The 19,725-nt window shown below is 35.0% G+C and overlaps 6 protein-coding genes across 9 annotated transcripts; 4 read left to right on the top strand and 2 right to left on the bottom strand.

The window, feature by feature from the left end:
• The first annotated feature begins 136 nt into the window (after positions 1-136).
• FucT6 (alpha-(1,6)-fucosyltransferase) lies at positions 137-3,782 on the top strand. Its single transcript, XM_066396373.1, has 9 exons — positions 137-361; positions 505-739; positions 792-1,070; positions 1,353-1,518; positions 1,574-1,860; positions 1,914-2,051; positions 2,102-2,429; positions 2,480-2,657; positions 2,785-3,782. The coding sequence occupies exons 2-9, from the start codon at positions 510-512 to the stop codon at positions 2,934-2,936; spliced, it is 1,758 nt and encodes a 585-aa protein (XP_066252470.1). The 5' UTR covers positions 137-361; positions 505-509; the 3' UTR covers positions 2,937-3,782.
• On the bottom strand, positions 3,699-6,738 carry LOC136413049 (amphoterin-induced protein 1-like). Of its 3 annotated transcripts, none has more exons than XM_066396397.1 (2): positions 6,562-6,738; positions 3,699-5,056 (listed from the first exon to the last, which is right to left on the bottom strand). In XM_066396397.1, exon 2 carries the CDS (start codon positions 5,040-5,042, stop codon positions 3,921-3,923), a length of 1,122 nt encoding a protein of 373 aa, XP_066252494.1. In that variant the 5' UTR covers positions 5,043-5,056; positions 6,562-6,738; the 3' UTR covers positions 3,699-3,920. The 3 variants fall into 3 exon arrangements, with proteins under 3 accessions (XP_066252494.1, XP_066252495.1, XP_066252492.1); XM_066396398.1 differs by having other exon boundaries at positions 6,573-6,736; XM_066396395.1 differs by having other exon boundaries at positions 6,558-6,735.
• Positions 6,739-7,346: 608 nt separating this feature from the next.
• LOC136413050 (organic solute transporter alpha-like protein) lies at positions 7,347-8,947 on the top strand. The gene is made up of 6 exons (XM_066396399.1): positions 7,347-7,595; positions 7,795-7,946; positions 8,005-8,237; positions 8,293-8,389; positions 8,453-8,708; positions 8,764-8,947. Exons 1-6 carry the CDS (start codon positions 7,505-7,507, stop codon positions 8,910-8,912), a joined length of 978 nt encoding a protein of 325 aa, XP_066252496.1. The 5' UTR covers positions 7,347-7,504; the 3' UTR covers positions 8,913-8,947.
• Positions 8,948-9,406: 459 nt separating this feature from the next.
• LOC136413029 (xylosyl- and glucuronyltransferase LARGE2s-like) lies at positions 9,407-12,962 on the top strand. Its single transcript, XM_066396364.1, has 10 exons — positions 9,407-9,615; positions 9,826-10,104; positions 10,158-10,458; positions 10,507-10,617; positions 10,668-10,803; positions 11,062-11,214; positions 11,264-11,563; positions 11,613-11,945; positions 11,997-12,220; positions 12,269-12,962. Exons 1-10 carry the CDS (start codon positions 9,546-9,548, stop codon positions 12,846-12,848), a joined length of 2,487 nt encoding a protein of 828 aa, XP_066252461.1. The 5' UTR covers positions 9,407-9,545; the 3' UTR covers positions 12,849-12,962.
• Positions 12,963-13,949: 987 nt separating this feature from the next.
• On the bottom strand, positions 13,950-15,558 carry LOC136413048 (odorant receptor 10-like). The gene is made up of 7 exons (XM_066396394.1): positions 15,304-15,558; positions 14,917-15,251; positions 14,657-14,863; positions 14,502-14,601; positions 14,352-14,450; positions 14,137-14,292; positions 13,950-14,081 (listed from the first exon to the last, which is right to left on the bottom strand). The coding sequence occupies exons 1-7, from the start codon at positions 15,529-15,531 to the stop codon at positions 14,034-14,036; spliced, it is 1,173 nt and encodes a 390-aa protein (XP_066252491.1). The 5' UTR covers positions 15,532-15,558; the 3' UTR covers positions 13,950-14,033.
• Positions 15,559-16,921: 1,363 nt separating this feature from the next.
• Positions 16,922-19,614, top strand: Mob2 (MOB kinase activator 2). 2 transcript variants are annotated; one of them, XR_010752448.1, is made up of 8 exons: positions 16,922-17,014; positions 17,073-17,294; positions 17,980-18,143; positions 18,193-18,289; positions 18,341-18,465; positions 18,520-18,734; positions 19,059-19,256; positions 19,411-19,614. XR_010752448.1 is itself a non-coding variant. In XM_066396402.1 (8 exons), exons 2-8 carry the CDS (start codon positions 17,278-17,280, stop codon positions 19,428-19,430), a joined length of 747 nt encoding a protein of 248 aa, XP_066252499.1. In that variant the 5' UTR covers positions 16,922-17,014; positions 17,073-17,277; the 3' UTR covers positions 19,431-19,614. The 2 variants fall into 2 exon arrangements, 1 of the variants encoding a protein (XP_066252499.1); XM_066396402.1 differs by having other exon boundaries at positions 19,059-19,167.
• The last annotated feature ends 111 nt before the right edge of the window (positions 19,615-19,725 follow it).

Here is a 19,725-nt window from a genome sequence, read left to right as displayed (position 1 = left end):
ATAATGACAAATAGACATTAAATTAGCTTTTTTTATGCAGTTATGTTTATCTTCTTCTGATACGTACACATAAGCGAGATGAAATTATAATTTTGCTGTGATTAGTGACGTAATGTGTCCAATTTATATCTCTTGGTGTTGACGTTTTGCACATCTAATGGAGAAATAACAACAAATAGCTAATCAAAACATACAAAGATTCAAGATTTATTTATAACATAATAATTGATATAATTATTTAATGGGACTCCTAATGCAGATGCTTCCCCTCCGACAATATCCAGTATGAAGCATAAGGCCCATTATTTCAATCGCACGCACAAGGCTTAGTAACCTTAGGAACCCCACTTTGTCAGTTTAGGTGAGATCTAATTGTACTTAATTGCAATACTTATAGCCGTTATCACTTCTATGGATATTCATAAGTGACACCTGACTGTCATTATCACTTTAATTAATGATAATTTATGCCTGTCTTGCACCTCACTAATGCTTCCTTTTCAGTTGCCATGAGTGTATTCCGGCAAGTGTTATCAGTAGGATGGCATCGTACAGTTGTGATTTTCTTAGCTCTCTGGCTTCTTGTAGTACTCCTCTTAGCAGCTTATCCAGGCATCAATTCCAGTAGTAGTCTAGATGCCAAGTCCTCAGAGAGGCTTGTTAGAGCCTTTTCAGATTTAGAGTCCTTGAGGAAACAGAACCAAGAGCTGCGAGAAATATTTAAGGAAATTAGCTTAAAGTTGGTATAATTGAAAAGTATCTGTAACTGCAGTAGTAATGGTTTTATCCAGTAATTTAAGTGATGATCAGAAGGATGCGATAGAGAATTTCCAGAAAAGGTTAACAAAGGCTGAAAGATCCTATGAGAAGGATAATATTCATTTGTACAGCCACAAGGCAGAGCCAAATTCAGAGTATGAATTATTGAGGAGAAGAATATTTGCCAATACCAATGAGTTTTGGTACTACATGCATTCCAGTTTATTGGAAATTCAAAGGAGAGCTGCAGGAGTGACTGAAGTTACTAATTTTGTGGAGAGAGTTTTAAATCTTGGTGCTGAGCATAAGAGGTAAGAAAGGTGGCTTTTTGCAATAGTATTACTTGCAGCGGCAGATCCAGAGGAGAGGGCATTAAATGTAAGAACCTTAGCCCTCTCACTTTCAGTGATCCCATTTAGGAGCATGTTATGCTCAACTTAAGCTTTAACTTGTTTAAGCCCTCCCATAAAGAATGTATTGACTTTATTGAAAACATAAACTTTATGTTTATAAAAAAACTCCAGTGATCTAAAGCTTAAGTTGATCATAGCTTAAACCTTATACAATCGGGCCTAAAAGAACTAATACTTTAGATCCCTTCTACATGACATTACTGCATTAGCAGAAGTAGATGGTTATGATGAATGGAGAAAAAAGGAATCATATGATTTAAGCAACCTCATTCAAGAGAGATTTAAATATCTGCAAAACCCTGAAGACTGCGACAGTGCGCGCAAATTAGTTTGCACATTAAACAAGGTTAAGCAACCACAATATTTGTAACTTTCAGAAAATATATTCAAAGAAATTTTAGGGATGTGGTTATGGTTGCCAGCTACATCATGCTGTGTATTGCTTTATGGTGGCTTATGGCACAAAAAGAACTTTGATTTTAAAGTCCAAAGGTTGGCGCTATCATAAGGCTGGATGGGAGGAGATTTTCATGCCGGTTAGTGAAACTTGCACTTCTCCAAGTGGAGAAAGTGTGGCTAATTGGCCGGGTCACCCTGAGTCGCAAGTTGTAAATTTACCCATTATAGACAGCCTGTCTCCAAGACCACCATTTTTGCCTTTAGCTGTTCCTGAGGATTTGGCACCAAGGTTGGTAGTGGAAAACATATTATTACACTTTTATTAAAACACGTTTTGTTCAGATTAACTAGGTTACATGGTGATCCAATTGTCTGGTGGGTAGGGCAAATATTAAAGTATCTTCTGAGGCCTCAAGAAAAGACTGCTAACTTGATACAAGAAGCGATGACTAAGCTGGGCTATAAAAGACCTATTGTCGGGTAATTGAGGTCAAGCTAAGTGTGGAATATACTTAATAAAACTATTTAAGGATTCATATAAGACGCACAGACAAAGTAGGAACTGAAGCAGCGTTCCACCGCCTAGAAGAATACATGACTGAAGTCGATGAGTTTTACAAGCAGTTGGAGCTCAAAGAAAAGGTCGATGTAAGGCGCGTTTATTTAGCTTCAGATGATCCAAAGGTGTTGAAAGAGGCGAAGAGCAAATACCCGGAATACGAAATCATCTGTGACCCCCAAATATCCAAAACAGCCGCAGTTTCTACACGCTACAGTGACACGTCCTTATTCGGAATCATTTATGACATTCATATGTTGGCTTTAAGCGATTTTCTAGTCTGCACCTTTTCATCTCAAGTGAGCTATTTGAAAATAACTTAACAGCAGCAATAGCAAGGATGTTTTAGGTTTGCAGAATTGCCTATGAAATAATGCAAAACTATCACGCAGATGCGGCTGCTAGATTCAAGTCTTTGGATGATATTTATTATTATGGGGGTCAAAATCCCCATAATATGGTAGCAGTGTTGTCTCACGAGCCGAGAAAGCCTGGGGAAATGGAAGTGCGCGTGGGGGACTTAATAGGTGGGTCCAAATTGAGGGCATAGGTTATTGCGTCAGTTTTTGAGAATCTGTGGTGCTATTGACGAAAGCCGTTTAAGTACAAAGTTATTAACGCAAAATACATAATCTATATATGTATATTACTTAGGAGTCGCCGGCAACCATTGGAACGGTTTCAGCAAAGGCAGGAACATCCGGACCAACCAAATGGGTCTCTATCCGACCTTTAAGGCGAAGGACAAAATTGAAACTGCCAAGTTCCCTACTTACTCGGAAATGTATCAAAAAGCTAGTGATTAAATCCACAAAACAGGTTATTGTAAATATGTATTTATCGCACAGCTATGAGGATTCCGAATCTCGATGGTGACGACGAAAGTGATATTGAATTGTAGTGGGTGTAGAGGGCAAATTCTGGCATCCAGAGCATTGTCAAGAATGGCTGGTAGATGTGATTTTTTATTTACAAACATTTGTTTATTACTCTATGGTGAGCTTTGTTGGAGGTTCTCAAATAGTTTCCATCCACTTACATAAGTAGTTTAAGATGAAAAAAGCTAATAATCGCGTTCCAAATATTCTTATGTTGCTCTGTGACATATGTGGGTCAATTTATATCACACTCTTGTCTTATTGTTTAACTTAATATTGTAGAGTGCAATAACAATAATCTATTATAAAGGCATTGAGTGCCCCTAATATTATTTAAGTTACATATACTAAAATTATTCAGTTCAGACAACCTGAACCAGGCGCACATAAGCCGAATGGAAAATTTCCAATGGATTTCTGATTTTATACTGAACTTTTCTGGATCTGTTTGGTAAAATAAAGTACAAATAACTTAAATAAACCTACTCTGTAACGCTCAACTACTGTTTATGTAAGCCCAAAATGCATTTTAACTTCATGAAGCTCTTCATGAAGTAAAACTGGTCAAACACATATGTTATTAAAGGCCTAAAATTATTGATTTTCTGCTTCCTTTTTTTTAACTGAAAGCGCATCAGGTATACCTGTATAAGTTGATTGTGTCTGTGTCGTTTTATTTATAACAAGATATTGTATAAATCCAATTTATTATGTTTTTATTGATAGACATTTTTGTATAAAAGTAGCAAGGAATATAAAACTTAGTTAAACGACTCTAGTGTCCTTATTTGAAGCTCGGTAAAACATACCCACTTGTATTTATCAGATAACCCAGAATCAAACCTATAAAAGTATTGAAAAAATCCGTATGTAAACACTCAAGTATCTTTGATAATTGTCAGTAAAAATACGTTAAGCTTTAATCAGTTGCACCTGACTATCAGAGCCTTGTTCCAGTTTCTTGTATCTAAAGGTGTACACCAGCTTACAAAAAAGAATTCCCGAGGAAAACCCAATAACAAAACTAACCAAAGTCGTTAAAGCCACCACTGTAAAAAATCCATCACTACTATACGGATCGGTGAAAATTTGCCAGCAATTATTAGGCAATCTTGATTCCAAATCTTCCTGATTTATTTTATGAATGTGAATTTCTTTGTTATCCAATGAATTCAGCTGATCTTCTTCATCCGAAAAGGCATCAGCGTCATTGTCAAGCAAAACTTGCTCACTATCATCATTTACCATGTCCTCAGTTTCACCACAATCCATAAATTCTGTAATATCATCATTGAAAATAGAAAGTAATTTGTCGTCAACAGTGCTGCAGAAATAAGGATCGAGAGTGTTTATAAATTTATGATCAGCCAGTTGCTGGAAAGCTCTAAAGTTGTCGCAACTGCACAAAAATGGATTATAGGAGAGTTTGACTGTCAGCGATTCGGGCTCGAACATCTTGAAAGGCTCAAACGATAAATTCTGGATGTTATTGTATTCCAAATACAGAAACACCAACTTTGGTAAGTGCGTCAAAGCATCGTTTTCGATAAAAGAAATCTTCCCTGTGTTTAGAAATAGGATCTTCAAATTATCAGATCGGATTTTAGGCATTCCTTCATCGAAATGATTTCTCGATAAATCCAACAATATCATCTGGTCCAAGTCCTCGATTATATCTTCAGGTATGCCACTATAGCTCAATATATTATCATTCAAATTTAGTACCTGCAAGCTTTCCAATTCGTCAAACGCCTGTTCTCCCAATTCATTGACTTTTGATGAATTGAGGTATAGCGTGCGCACCTCGTCGCACTTTGGAAAATTAAAATCTTCCTGGGTAACGAAAAGTATATTATTACCAGAGAAGTCTAGGAAATTAGGTGAGATATCCAGGTTGGTCAAGTCAGGCACATTTTCCAAATACTGGTTTACGCAAGAAATTGTTGAATTCGCGCAATTGCAGGATATGGGGCAGTTCGCTTGCGACCTCAATATGCAGAAGCTGAGGAATGTTAGTAAGAATGCTGGCTTCATTTTTCTATTAGGATCTGAAAGGGTGGTGAGATAAATTTACATGCTCAAACAAAACCTCAAAAATCCGATGTGGATAGCACGATTAAATTTATTATTTTGGAAGATAAAATTTGCAAATAACCATAGGTTGTCATACCCTTCTGAGCTAGCAAAAATCTTGATTTTGCAACAAATTCCCTTAAGCCCGCGATTGACTCGTCATTGAACGTTGTAATGCAACATTGTATGAAAAAATGAGAACTGTTTACAAACAGTACAATGTTTATTCTATAAATTGGGAACACGTCTCGCAGTTTTTGATTTACCGGCTCGGAATTGCTACCAGGGAGTTACCATAAAATAAGTTACAATCAATGAAAGTGTTAAAATGTGTACTGTAAGCTACTGAAATGGTCTCTCAGGCCAAATTTATTTTATTAAGACAGGGTGAGATTTTTCCTAGTTACAGGACAATTAAATAGAAAATGGCAATTTCTACAAAATATCCTATAATGTTTTTTAATTGATCAAACATCAAATACACTGGATCTAAATTTAATAATGGCATTTTTTCTTTATTCTGTATAGCATTGAAGATTTTTTCAAAAAAAGTTATTAATGCCAAATTGTCAAGAAACAGACTTTCTGAATCTTTTCATCCATCAAAAACTTATTAGACTCGTGCCATCATTAACACTTCTTTGTTTACATAAATCTAGCTGCTACGAACGTTTTCCTTTTATTGTCCTTTAGGTTGCAATAATCCCATAAGAATAAACGCTATCTCATAGGATCTGTACGGCATTGAGGTATTTTTTCAAAAAATACTTTTCGCCAAATTATCAAGAAATAGATCTTCTGAATCTTTTGTTCATAAAAAAACTCATTAAATTTGCATCATCAATAATACTTTTTTGTCTAAATAAAACTGTCTGCTACCAGAATTTCCTTTTTAGTTGCAAAAATAGCATAAGAATTAACATCCTTTCATTCATCCCACACCCAACAATATTCCGAGCAATTTGATTAAAACAATCTTAATCCGGCATTGCTATGTTTTTAAAGTTCATTTTTGCTTAATATTTTTATCTTGATGATTTTACAATTAATATACAAATGATTAATTTCAAGAACCAACAATAATTTCAGATCATCCTATTCAAATCGAAGCGACTTTAAAAAATACACCACTGTTGGGTAAAGCATTCAAATCCAGTTCGTCAAGAAAGAAGGGGCAATCGTTAAAAAAACCTCCCAGAATGCGATGAGTCGTAAATATAGAACATTGACTAAGCCATTTGCAATTTACCGTCAAACATCTGACCGAGAAATTGATAACAGACGAATTTATCGAAGACATTCATATTTCAATGTATACTTGAGGTTTTCTTTAATGAGCTTTTTTTACTAACATTGTATTATATTATGTATAATGCACACCCTGGGCATAACATTACATTACAAAGGTCTTCTTAAGTCAGTCCCGGGCTTAATATGCAAAAGAAATGGAGGTTTTGGCGCAGCAAAGTAACTTACCTACCTCCAACTTACACCTGTAACTACACTTCAATATCCAAAGACTATCAAGTAATCGACATAGTGAAGTTGTTTGTATTTTATCTTATCATAAAATACATGTTATCAATACTATTTGCCCGGAATTAGAGTTTGAGACATTATTTCTATTGATACATTAGCTATACGCAGGTATGTGATGAGATAACGCTGGTAAATCGTCTCTGCATTATCACTCGTAACTTCTTTAAGTGATGAGTTTTGATAAGCCTTGTGGACCGGCTAATTAATTACAAAGCATGTAGGCTAAGACGATTTTTAAATTCAGCATTGAATAGGCATTAAATCTAATATAGCTATGTTTGTACTATATAGGTAATATATAGCTAATGATGTCTGTACATGATCCGGTAACAATTTAAGGAAGTTTCTCATTGTAGTATTGCTTTGTGGTTTTTATTTGAGATCCAGCTCTAACGCAAAAGATTAGCTTATATTCGTCAAAAAAATCCATTAATTCCGTAAAGAAGCTTCTGCAATTTCATTCCCATCAGATCATGATATTATATCATTACAAGGCTTCTGTCTAAACAAGAAATTAACCTTCTTTGAAATAGACGATGTAAATAATAAGATCTCAAAAAATTCAATAGAAATGGAATTCTAAAGATAAGCGAGTATGCCACTATGTTAAACTAACATACAAATACCTTCGTGACGTAGAATTTTCTCCGTATTATTCATAGATAGTATATGCTCCTACAGCTAATTTCACATATCTAGCTAAGGCTCATTAGGTAGGTAATTCAAATTATTAGCTTTCATCTAGCCAACGTAAGAAGTAACTCTCGTTCTTGGCCAGAAAGCACACATCGGTCGTTCTTATATAAGATACATGCGTCTATTGCGAAATGCCGCTATTGCAGGAATAAACCATCAATCGGATTTTACTATTAACGAACCTTAAAATGAGGTTTCAAAAGGTGATCGTGCTGAATGCATCAAATGCCTCCTTGTGTTCATCAAATCAACTCCCTTCAATCAAAGAGTATTTCGAGGGTAAGTAATATTAGCTAGTAATTCAATTTGGTCATGCAATTATTCAAACGTTTTAAGCGGGAAATGGTTGAAAATAGCAAATCTGGCCTCAGTTCAGTGAAAGTTGCAATGAAAATAATTCATGCAAGAACGCGGTAATGAAGTGTGTTTATCTAAATTGTTGCAAAACTGGCATTATGGGGATTTGGAACCATTTTAGGGGCCTATGTATATGGCATAGCATTTTACTCCGCGGGGGCCCTGGTATTGCTGCTAGTGCTCCTGTTGTTCGCCGATTCCCTGCGGCATGTTTTACACAGCTCTTCTCCAAGATTTAAGACATACACTGCTTACGTCCTGGCTGTATATCCAGTAAAATAAGATTCTAATAATACTAAAAACGAAAATAGTAATTTTGTTTAATTTGCAGGTAATATGCCTCCTCAGTTACATGACAATTTTAGTCCCCCGAGCATACCTCCTCTCCGATGCTCTAATGCAGGTTACATTAACTTCAAGTCTGTACCAACTTTTCTGCCTCTTCGTGGCTTATTGTGAGGGTGAAGCCACTCTTGCCAAAAAGGTCGGAGACACCAAATTAAGTTTAAAAACAAATCCACTATGTTGCTGTTGCTCCATGCTTCCAGCATTTGATGTCACAAAGTATTAAGGATGTTTCATTGAAGTTTCTCGGAATTAACTAAACGGTTTTGTATAGGTCTACCATGAAATTTCTGAAGATTCAAGTTCTTCAGCTCCCAATAGTCCAAGGGTTCATTTATCTGCTTTACTTAGTCATGTGGTTGGAAAGTCAGGTAAGTTTCCCTGTCACAGACCTTCAATAAGCGGTAAAAGCTCAAAATTATTGGTTTCTATAGGAGCTTTATGAAGGAGCCTATTGGTATCTTCAGTCATTCATAATCGTGTCTTTTCTCTGTGGAATATGGGGTCTTAACATGACGACGAAGCTGCTGACCAAGGGTGTAGATGGAAAATTCTTATTCCAAAAGAAACTCACAATTCTACAGCTGGTCATCCCCCTTACCCAACTTCAAGCATTCATCAAGAAAAGTTTAGTCCAGTATGGGGTTTTGCCATGCAATCCTCCTCTCGTTCCTATGTTTTATGGTAACTGTAAGGAATTCTACATTGAATTTATGATTTTTGCTGAAAATTTACTTATTTTCAGTAATTTTTAATGCCGTTAATATGGTGGAGATGCTCTTACTCGGCTTTTGTGCCCGGAATCTGTACAAACGGGGCCTTCCGGAGATCAACGATAGATCTATTCAAGCTGGTGGTATTATTAGTACTGTGTTTGGAAGTGTTGCAGGGTAAAATCTTGCAAATTGGATTCATAATAATGGATTTACTACATAAGGTTCTTGTTTAGCTAAAAGTACTTACTAATTTAGCAATAAATTGAAAAATAACCCGCAAGTTAATTAGCGGTAAAAAAATCAAATTTGTTCCTTCATATAGGCAACCACCATTATAGTAGATGCAACAGCTGGTCATGCCAACTTGTCACAATTTATAACCTCAAATTCCCTTACGTTAGAACTACCACGAGTATAGTTCTGTCCTTGTCTTATATTACCGGATTTCGGATGACAAAGGTAACCATGACTGATTTATACACAAAAACAAATAGTTTTCGTTTGTTATTAAAAATTAAAAAATGATGAAGTTTAAATAGTTGTCTCTATAATTGCAATAATCGTATTTAAATAACATAATACATGTAATAAATTGTTAAATTGACGTTCTTTTATATTTCAATTTAAATCATCACTGTACTGCTTGTCGGGTTCTGCTGTTTGATTAAGTATCAACGGACTTTTTGTGTTATTTTCTGCTTGTTGGCCCCGTGGAGGCTTCAAAATATATTCCTACATTGGAGGAAGGGAAACCCCCAAAATTGCCTATAAACGACGCAATGGATATTTTTCCAAATCACATAGATCATGGATGATCCTTATATTAATTTTTGTTATTATCGGCTCTGTGTTTCTCTACATACAAACCCATAAAATTAGCAGTGAGTATAAATTAATATTCTTAAATTAGCATCACAAAGCTCTCCACCTATAAGGAGGCGTAGATCCTTGGTGAAATTTATATAAACCTTGGAAATACCTCCATATACTCACATTGAAAGTACCTTGCAGTACTCAACTGTATGCACCACAAGCTTTCAATGATCTGCCTCTCAATGACCACTAAAACCTCTAATTTTTCTCTTTTCCAGACAACACCATTCCAAAATCTTTGAGACAATTTGCAAAAGAATTACATAGTGATAATGACCATATTCCATTTCATGATCCCAATTCTGAACCAAGAAACTTCTGTGAACCAATACATATTGGCATTGTGTGTTCAGGTTTCAATTCTAATGTGCACCTTCATGCCTTATTAAAAAGCTTGCTTATGACCCGTTCCAACCCTATTCATTTACATATTTTGGTTAGCAATGATTCTGCCACTGTTCTGCGATTGTTATTCAAATCCTGGCACATTCCGCAAGGTACCTGCTCAAGCTTCCTTTACATACACACTACATGTTAAGCTTAATTTTAGTGAATGTGTCATTTTACAACATTAGTAAGTGGCTGAAGGATGTACGATGGGTACCAAATGGGCACTACTCTGGCAACTATGGGTTACTGAAATTGATATTCCATAAAGTCATTCCAGCTAGTGTAACAAAGAAACTTTTGATACTTGATACTGATCTAATAATTGTGGATGATATTCACATGCTGTGGAAGTTGTTTGACGAATTTAATTACCAGCAAGCAATAGGTATTGCAGAAAACCAAAGCCCATATTACTTAGGCCATCTCAATCAACCGCAGCCTTGGCCTGCTATTGGTGTAGGGTGAGTTGGTCTAATGAATTTAGATCACAATGATTACAGATTAATTAGTTTTAATTCTGGTGTAATGCTCTATGATTTGGAAAAGTTAAATGCTATGAAATGGGAGTTAGTTTGGACGAATTTGACGAAAAAATATACTCTAATATATGGCCAAACTGAGTAAGTAAAAATCGGGTTATAATAATGATAAATGATCAGAAGATTTTTAGTCTAGGGGACCAAGACATTCTTAATTCAATAATAAAACAACTGCCTAATATTGTGTATAAGTTGCCTTGTTACTGGAACATTCAGATGAGCAGTCATTCCAGCGGCAACAGTTGCTATTCTCAATTTAAGCCCAAAGTAAGGCTCTAAAACTACAGAAATATGCTTATTTAAATTTCTGGCTAAATGATATGCACCAATCGAATTTTTGGGTAATTGCAATGTGGGAAATATTTTGAAAGCAACACTCTTAGGAGCATTTATTGTTATGTTGATAACCGTGAGTTTCTACCTTTGCTATTTTTAAAGATATTCCTCTTTACTTTTACACCAAAAACTCGGTCGGTCCGTTTCATTTGCCCCAAAGTTTAGTTGAAACCTTTGTGTTCATCGTAGATACTGCATTGGAATTCGCCTCAGAAGTATGCAATTTCCACAAGGGATGGTGATATGTTTAGAGGGGTTGCTCAATCTGTTTTTGAATTCAATGGAAATTGGTTTAGAAATTATCCTCAGTTATGCGGAGAAGACACGCAGATTGAAATTAATGTAGGTACGGAGTTGCGTGGATTTAACGATGTTAGATTAATTTCCATAGATCGAGTCGGCAGATGAGTGCGACAAATTCAGTAAAGCATCCAACACGTTTTATCGAACTTTGCTGTTTTTCCTCGACTATAATTTCATCGCTGACGACTGGGACATCACTTACGTGACACATTTATCCTTTGACAGGATCCATCTTTTGGAAAATATCGCTAAAATCTGGACCGGACCCATTAGTTTCACTTTGTACGTTAGCGATGCAGAACTAGTTAAATCAATGCGGCTCATAACTGAGTCTGAGGTTCTAAATCGCAGATCTGACATTGCTTATCACGCAGTGTTTCAACAGGGAGTGAGTTTACTCACCGCAACACTTTTACATTTCTAAAGCAACTTTTTAGGAATTTTATCCTATAAATACTCTGAGAAACGTTGGGTTGAAACACGTGAAAACTCCTTATTCCTTCCTAGTTGACGTGGACTTTACTCCTATGAAATCTTTATTTGAAATGTTGAGGGATAATATAAGAAGCATGGCTGATTTAAACAAAAAGGCGTTAATAGTGCCCGCGTTTGAACCTGTGAATCCTGATGTGGTGTTGCCAAAGAGCAAAATTCAGCTGATAGACTCACTTAATAGGAACGAAGTCAGACCGTTTCGAGCTGATGTGTGGGCTCGCGGGCATGCTCCAACTAATTATGATAAGTGGCGAAAAGAGTATGAGCCCTATCACGTATGTATGTTTATATGTAAAAGAGTCTACTATATAAATCTTGATTAATAGGTGAAGTGGCAGCCTCACTACGAACCTTATGTTGTGGTTAAAAGCAACGTGCCGCGGTACGACGAAAGATTCCTCGGTTTTGGTTGGAATAAAGTTTCTCACATAATGGAGCTTGAGGCCCAAAACTACGATTTTATCGTTTTATCTGATGTATTTATAATCCACGCTTCGCATGCCCTTAGTTGGGACAATGCTAAGTTTAAACAGTCGCCTCCGTATCGAAGGTAATTTTGAATTCACGCGTTTGAATTTTTTAAAAATGTCTTTTTTAGATGTAACCAGCAATTGAAAAAAAGATTTATTAAGGAACTTACAGCGAAATACAACAAAAATTTCAGTGATGTGAACTACTCTGATGGCTTCATGAAGGACCGGAAAAGGCGCAATACTCAGGAAAAGATAGAAAGTACCACAAGTCTCTTTGAGAGTACTGATTTTTTTTTGACATGGGGTGGCAAAGAGAAGGCTGAAGGTAAAAAGGAGCGCAAAAAGAATTTCCCTATACAATCTGTAGTTAAAGACAAACCACATGAAGTCAGTAAAGTTGAATACTATTACTACTACGACAGCGACGATCCTTATAATTTGACCATCTCGAAGTTAAACAAAACTCTTCTTGAACAACTAAAGATGGGAAACAAGAAAGAAACTGATTTGTCATCCAGCGAAGAACATAACTACGAGTACGATGAAGATGATTTGAAGTTTAAAGAGCTACACGACAGTACGACCCTTCAGTACGATTCTGAAACTTTCCCCTCGGTAAAAGATTTGTTGCCTGTGGAGAAGCAGGATAGTGTCAATGAAGTGATAGATGAAAAGTTGAAAAATGCTCCTACTGACGGGCGGTAAATATGTGAAATTCATTCCACCTTCTTGTAATCGCAAATAGGCTTTACACTACAGCAAAAGAGTAAAATATGCTACATTATTGTCATAATATTAACAATAATATGTACTTTATGAGATATTTAAAACAATTATGGTATTATTTATAAAATTATTATCTTGTTAATGTTGTCGATGATTTTTAAAATTTAACCTTAAACAAAACAAAAAACTGCCTTTTGATTTGCCATAATTTGCGTCTCTTTTCTATCACTTGGATAAGGTTTCCACAGAAGGATATACAGTATGTACGAAAAGTATGGAATAAACTGATTTTCTCTGCCTGCAATTAAATGAAAAATACTAGCACACGTAAATTTTAATTTAAAATTATTTTGGTTGAATAATATTAACTATGACGTCATCATTGTTCCAGATATGAAGTCTGTATTAAATTTATTTAATGGTAACCCTCGATTTTCATAATGTTATGTGAAAGAATTCACTTTTTTGCGTACAGGGTATAAGATTTTTTATTATATTTTTTATTACATTATTTTATTAATCCTTAACGATAAAAAACAGACATTCGTTAATGGATCGGGGTAGTCTTTGTTGATTTATTGTAGGCTTGGTTATTTATTTCCATATAAAAGATGTTTATATTCATTGAATACACAATATTCCAACAATGTCTAAATTTTCATGTTTGTTGGTTTTGGTTTAACTTCGTGAAGGTTTAATTTCAAATAAAATTTGTATTACAATGCATTTATTCATAGAGCAAATAAATGAAATGAACAACAAATATCTAGATGGAAAATGTGTTTCTAAGAATTAACAAAAAAATGTTTCTGTAATATAATAAAAAAGTTTATGACCTGTATGTACATAAAAAAAAGTGTGCTCTTTCATATAAAATTATCAAAAACAGAGGTTAGCAATAAAAAAAATTTATATTGACGTTACATCTGGAACAATAATGATATCACAGCTAATATTATTTAATCGAAATATGTGGAATTGTAAACTAAAATCGACGTATCCGAGCATTTTTTATTATTTTAATTCCAAACCCAAAAAATGAATTTCTTTCATATTTTATGTACATACTGTATATATAATAAGTAAAACGCAATTTTTGCCAATTTTGGGTACAACATTTAGTATTTTGCTCCGTCAAAGTCCAAATAAATTCTACAGTTTCTTTTACATTTTCATAATTATACAAATGTAAGAATATAAAGCCTTGAATATCTAAAAGTGTACCCGTTATTAGTATGAAAATTGCTAAAATTTACTCAAAAATCACCTGAAATAGTGCTGTAATTTTAACTTCTGCGATCGGGCCAATAGTCATTTTCAGCGGCTTTTGAGCTCTCATGCAAATCATCTGCAGAATCCTCAGAGTGCCTGAGGGATATGTGTCCCACTTGCCCACAAATATGCTTGTAGCGATATTAGTGCTCTAGGAACGTGATATTAAAAGATACATTGATTGATAAATAAACTATAAATAATACTTACCTCCACTATGATCATATGAGCCGCGTGGTAAGTTAGAAACAGCTGTGTGCTCAGTGTTATAAAGTAAGAAAATACCGTAACTTGAAATAGCACCGATAGCTATAAAATATAAAATCAGAAAAAAGATGCAGTAAAAAAACGTTTTTTTACTTTGAACATCTGGTAAGCAACCAGGGAAAGCTGAAACGATGAAGTAACAAAATTGAGTAGAGTGAAGAAGCTGATGATGTCATTCAATCTTTTGACAAACCTGAAACTTTTACTGTATCGATAAATAACTCAAACTTAAAGAACAAACTGCACACCGGATCACCTTGTGATGCTCCTGCACAATTTCTCTTAACAAAACAAAGTAGCTCTGCTCTTCTGATAATTGATAATTAAATTTACATCTTCGAGAGTACTCTGACAAGTTAGCTAAGACAATTTGCAGTATCTGTAGCCGGGTTCTAACGAAGTTTAAAATGTTTATGTAGAAGGCCCCGCAGTGCACTATATAGGAGTACCCGATTCTTTAAATCAAATCATAAATTCTTGTACAATAAAGTTAATACAAATGTCTTACAAGCAACCTAGAAATTGAATCAGATATGCTGCCCAGTAATATTTATCAGGGTTGAATGGAAACCAACTGGAAACTATAAAGTAATGCTTCTGGAACCCAGTTTCATTGTTGTAACCTATGGGAGTTAAAACGTTGCTAACCAAAGGGCTGATAAAGTAAAGCGAGATGCCGATGGTCCCCATAATGGTGTAGAACAGTACAATTTTCTTGCTATATGCCGCGTTATTCAAGTGTATTTTTATGAATTTTTTATCTTTGCTTTCAAAGATTCTCGCTTCACTCTCCTGTATTTCTTCAATGAGGCATTTGAATGCCTTTGACTTGAACAAGTGCACCTAAAAATAGAGCACTTTTAATTGGAATTTACAATAATTTGTTTCCTCTTACTTTGTAGGCATTACTGAGATATTCAATAACAATACCCATACTGGCCGCTGTGGTTAAATAATTTTCACCCCAAGTAGAAAAGGCCAACATAAGGCCACTGGTGATGAACAGCAAGTAATAACTGAAAGTCACAAAAAAGTAAGATTCATAGAGGTTTTCTGTTAAATCTCCATTTCTTTTCACTGGCCATATTCCCAATAGTAGCATTGTAATCTTGACAAACCGCATATGATAATCTTTCTGATTTGCATAGTGAGGAATGTGGGGAATAAGGGCGATAATTGAGGCTTTATTAGAGTTTGCCATAGTTCACCACCATGTGACTTACTGAGACAACAAAAACATACATTTCTGGGAATATTTCGTCCGGTTAAATAATAAAGGAATATTTGTGATTAGTTGTGCTTTGTGATTAGTTGAACAAAGTTCCTGCACGGTCCTAGTATTTATCTTCAGTATTAAGACATATCCGGGACATTAAATCCTAATGAAAAGTAATTGCGTTCGCATCGTTTTTCATCAAATTAAATATTAAGGTTCTCTTTAATTTGTAGGATCAATTGGGAAGAAATTTTAATCCATGGTGAAGAAGTGATGAAGGTCTTAGTGGAGAAAAAATCGTGGTACTTGTACACCTAACTAATAAATTACAAATCATTCGAGATTACTATTTAAACGCGTGGGGAACTACCGGTTTTTACTTACCATTATTGCAACAATTTTAATATTACTCAGCTCTCTATGTCAGTTAAATATTTAAATTTTTCATTAATCACGTATAGATGGCGTCACAATAGAAATTACAGATACTTTTCAGAGAGCTGGTTTACCTGCCGTTGTGCTGTATAGATGGCACCACATCAAAACATAATGAAATAACAGAAGCGCATTAGACTTCGTCGCCCAAAATTTAATTATAACTGAAGAAAGTTGTTGATGCGACTCACGTTAATACCATCCTGTGACTTATTTTCAAAAATTCGGGTACACTCTATTCGTAACTACCTGGCTCTATAATCCTACGTTCTCTCATGAAAAGGAGGGCGAATTTTTCCGTAAAAAGTCTCAGGTCCAGGTATATAACAACAGCAGGGTAAAAAGTGATATTTTAGTTTGATTATGTTACCTAAGGGCAGGGAATCATGCCAAGGATGTTGACGCGAATGGTTTCAGTTAGTTATCTACCTTTCAATTGCTGATGGATTGTTTCTCGAATCTTGTGTAGAAATATACCATCTATTTATAACGTTTTATCAAATAAGGCATTATTACTAGTTTAATTGGCAAAAATGGCAAGCACAAAGGCAGTGAAGCGGTAAGTAAGACCATGGGACGAAGATCCCAGTGGTACATACTAATTGGTAAGATTAGATTAGTTCTTTCAGAAATTAAAATACATGATGTTTCAAACGAAAAACAAAAATTAACAATTAATTGTCTACGTTGAAATGATTTTATATATGTTCTATTAAGAAACAGTTTAAATTTCATAATCTCTGCATTTCTTTTTCATCTATAGCAATAAAAAGAGACAGTATACAATTTCATCCAAGAGACTTACAATTCAATCAATTGTCGACATTCTGTCTAATCAAACATACGTTTTTGACATTGACACTGACGTCAAATCAGCTTGGAAGGGTGAAGGGGAAGAGAACAAAAAAGGAAAAGCGAGAAGAATTAATTTGTGTGCAGAAGGAAGAAAAATCAGGTAATTAATTATATAAGTACTTCGTTTATGCTTGCTGCTAATACGCCTTTAATTTTAGATCTCACTGTTTTCTGTACTAGTCCTTGAAAAGTTTATTCCTGTGATGCAAGTGTCAGTAGTTTAGATTAGTCAGATCTATCAGCTGAGCGAAGTCCTGTAAAAAGCGATTTTCACGGTCAAAGAAGAGGATTTTTCCTGAATCCAACCAGTTCTCACTAAAATCCGCCAAACTGGATCGCATACCTGATTATCTCCGTGATACCATGGATTGGTTCATAGGGTGAGTCGGTTCAAGACCAGAATTTATCATTATATTGACAATGGATTTATGTGTGACTCAATATGATTTCTATTTGAGGTAAATAGTTTTATCAGGCTTTCTAACTATGCAATGCTTTAGGGAATATAACTGGCTTTATTTATTGAATTCATTCCAATGAAAGCCTTCAATAAAACACATTGACACCTTGCTTTAGTTTAATCTCCAAAGTCAATATTGGGCCCATTTCCTAAAATCCAATTAGGCCTTGCAATAAAATGTAATTCTCCCTGAAAGAATCTCAGGATTCAAGCCAAAATTGCACCAGTTTATTGGAAACTCTGATCTAATCAACCCACACATTATACAATCCAATAACAAACAGCCTTGTTAATTTTATGAGGCTTCTCCTTTGGCCTTTAATTAACTTCAATTTTATCTGGCAAGTTCGACCTACACTTTCACAAGGCAGGTCTAGCGATTAGAGCAATGTGGCTTACTAGAGTGATAAGTAGTAAATCGGAGATTGATAATTCAAAAGTTTTTGTTTTGGATGAGTACTCACTTACTGCTTGTTTTTGCAGGTAAAGGAAGTTTCTGTATTGATTGCAGAAGTTCTCTTTCTTTAGTTGAAATAGTCAGTTCAAATTTTTTAATTTGAACTTATAATTAATTTTAATTTTCTTTCATTTGTCCTCATTAACAGAAAGACTAGGCGCAAAGAGAAAGAAGGGGCAGAGTCTTCTTCTAGTGACACTAAATTATACCTTGAAAGCAAAGTGTTGGAAAGAAAGTTGCCTGAAATGGACATGAAGATTCTAGTAGATCTTCCAGGCGGTTTAGACTACAATGAATGGCTTGCTTCTCACAGTAAGTTAAAATGTATTTCAAGCATTTGAAGTTAATTTCTGTATTGCAGCAATGGCCCTATTTGACCATGTAAATTTAGTTTATGGAGCAGTTAGTGAATTTTGTACAGCAACAACTTGTCCTGACATGACAGGACCTGGGCAGAGGTATTTTCATTTGCATGAAGCAAATTATTGTATGTAATCCTGAGCTTTTAGAACGTACTTATGGTTTGATGAAAAAGGGAAGAAAACCAAAGTTGCGGCTCCTCAATATATTGACTATGTTATGACCTTTATACAAAAAACTATAAGTGATGAGAATATTTTTCCTACAAAATATGGTTAGTTTACTGAAATATTTTCCAAAATTATATTCGAATTTTTTATATTTCCAGCTAATGAATTTCCCGTGTCTTTCGAATCAATTATAAGAAAAATTGTACGACTGTTGTACCATGTAGTGGCACACCTTTACGCCACTCATTTCAGAGAGGTGGTGTTACTGGGACTTCACACGCATCTCAACCAAACGTTTACACATCTCATGGCTTTGCACCATCGATTTTCGCTTATCGATCCCAAAGAAACAGATATCTTAGAAGACTTAGAGGTAAGTTATGTGTGACCTTGCGTCTATTAAAAAATCGGTGTATTGGGACTGAGGTCAAGTGCGAATGGCAGATGAGGGATAACAAAGTGTTTGTTCGTTTTCTGACTTGGTGAGAGCATTGGATTGAATTGTTTCATTATGCGATCTCGACTCCCTTCAGGACTTTCATTTGAATCTTCTCACTGCCTTTGGGTATTCATTTCGCCTTAGAAATATAAAAGTGGAGAGGTGGAAGCCTATTCAATGGCCTAGCCAATTTACTTTTCATACTAATATACGTTTTACAATGATATTACAATTTTATGAAATACTGTGGTTTTTCAGGTGGCACTGGGGCTAAATCAAGATTCGTCTGAAGCGGCGAATAATAACGAAAAAAAGGAAGTCGCCGAGAAAAGCGAGGAGAGTAGAACCCAACCCACGGAAGATACTTGTAAGTTGATTTGATAGATATTTCGTAGTGGCAGATATTGTGCAACAGTTGGATGTTGGTGCCTGAATTGATCTGCTTTTTCGGTACATGTAAGTCCTAAAACTAATTAGACTTTTTAGTTTGTGTAGTTTAATTAATTTTGCGAATGAATGCAGGGGCAAATAACTATACTTTGCATGTGAAGTGTTAGTAGTGAAAGACATTTTTTTACTCTGCCCATTGATTTGATAATTTTGTTTTTAGGTGGCGACAATAAATCCTAGCTAAATGTGTAAATTAAGGAAAATAAAAATCAAGTTGTAACGTTAATTTTATGTGATTTAAGTGAGAAACCTAACTACAGTTAATTTATGTTGTAGATAGCGGATGTGATTGTAAAAGACACGATAGTGACTGAATTATTTTTCTAGTGCAACGTTATTTATTTTTATTACCTATTTCTTTGTTTTAACCAAAAAAGCTTTGTTTTACATTATTTTAAAACTTCACCCCCATCACCTCCACATTTTCAGTGTTAAATGCGCCCAAAACAGTTGATTTCTTTGTTTTCAGCAACAG

The sequence above is a fragment of the Euwallacea similis genome, chromosome 13 (assembly GCF_039881205.1).
Source record: "Euwallacea similis isolate ESF13 chromosome 13, ESF131.1, whole genome shotgun sequence".
NCBI classification, from domain to species: Eukaryota; Metazoa; Arthropoda; class Insecta; order Coleoptera; family Curculionidae; genus Euwallacea; species Euwallacea similis.
This window is presented reverse-complemented; position numbering and strand designations above follow the sequence as displayed.

Excerpts from the sequence above, each read along its gene's own strand:
- LOC136413048 (XM_066396394.1), bottom strand. The coding sequence starts at position 15,531 with ATGCGGTTTGTCAAGATTACAATGCTACTATTGGGAATATGGCCAGTG. Across the intron at positions 14,602-14,656 it reads GAGCATCACAAGGTGATCCG|GTTTGTCAAAAGATTGAATG; the intron begins GTGTGCAGTTTG and ends TAAAAGTTTCAG. Across the intron at positions 14,293-14,351 it reads CTCATATGATCATAGTGGAG|AGCACTAATATCGCTACAAG; the intron begins GTAAGTATTATT and ends TCACGTTCCTAG.
- FucT6 (XM_066396373.1), top strand. The coding sequence starts at position 510 with ATGAGTGTATTCCGGCAAGTGTTATCAGTAGGATGGCATCGTACAGTT. Across the intron at positions 1,519-1,573 it reads TAGTTTGCACATTAAACAAG|GGATGTGGTTATGGTTGCCA; the intron begins GTTAAGCAACCA and ends AAGAAATTTTAG. Across the intron at positions 2,052-2,101 it reads TATAAAAGACCTATTGTCGG|GATTCATATAAGACGCACAG; the intron begins GTAATTGAGGTC and ends AAACTATTTAAG.
- Mob2 (XM_066396402.1), top strand. Across the intron at positions 18,144-18,192 it reads TGAATGGCTTGCTTCTCACA|CAATGGCCCTATTTGACCAT; the intron begins GTAAGTTAAAAT and ends TCTGTATTGCAG. Across the intron at positions 18,735-19,058 it reads ATATCTTAGAAGACTTAGAG|GTGGCACTGGGGCTAAATCA; the intron begins GTAAGTTATGTG and ends GTGGTTTTTCAG.
- LOC136413029 (XM_066396364.1), top strand. The coding sequence starts at position 9,546 with ATGATCCTTATATTAATTTTTGTTATTATCGGCTCTGTGTTTCTCTAC. Across the intron at positions 10,804-11,061 it reads ATTCTCAATTTAAGCCCAAA|ATACTGCATTGGAATTCGCC; the intron begins GTAAGGCTCTAA and ends TGTTCATCGTAG. Across the intron at positions 11,215-11,263 it reads ACACGCAGATTGAAATTAAT|ATCGAGTCGGCAGATGAGTG; the intron begins GTAGGTACGGAG and ends TAATTTCCATAG.
- LOC136413050 (XM_066396399.1), top strand. The coding sequence starts at position 7,505 with ATGAGGTTTCAAAAGGTGATCGTGCTGAATGCATCAAATGCCTCCTTG. Across the intron at positions 7,596-7,794 it reads AATCAAAGAGTATTTCGAGG|GGGCCTATGTATATGGCATA; the intron begins GTAAGTAATATT and ends GAACCATTTTAG. Across the intron at positions 8,709-8,763 it reads TCCTATGTTTTATGGTAACT|TAATTTTTAATGCCGTTAAT; the intron begins GTAAGGAATTCT and ends ACTTATTTTCAG.
- LOC136413049 (XM_066396397.1), bottom strand. The coding sequence starts at position 5,042 with ATGAAGCCAGCATTCTTACTAACATTCCTCAGCTTCTGCATATTGAGG.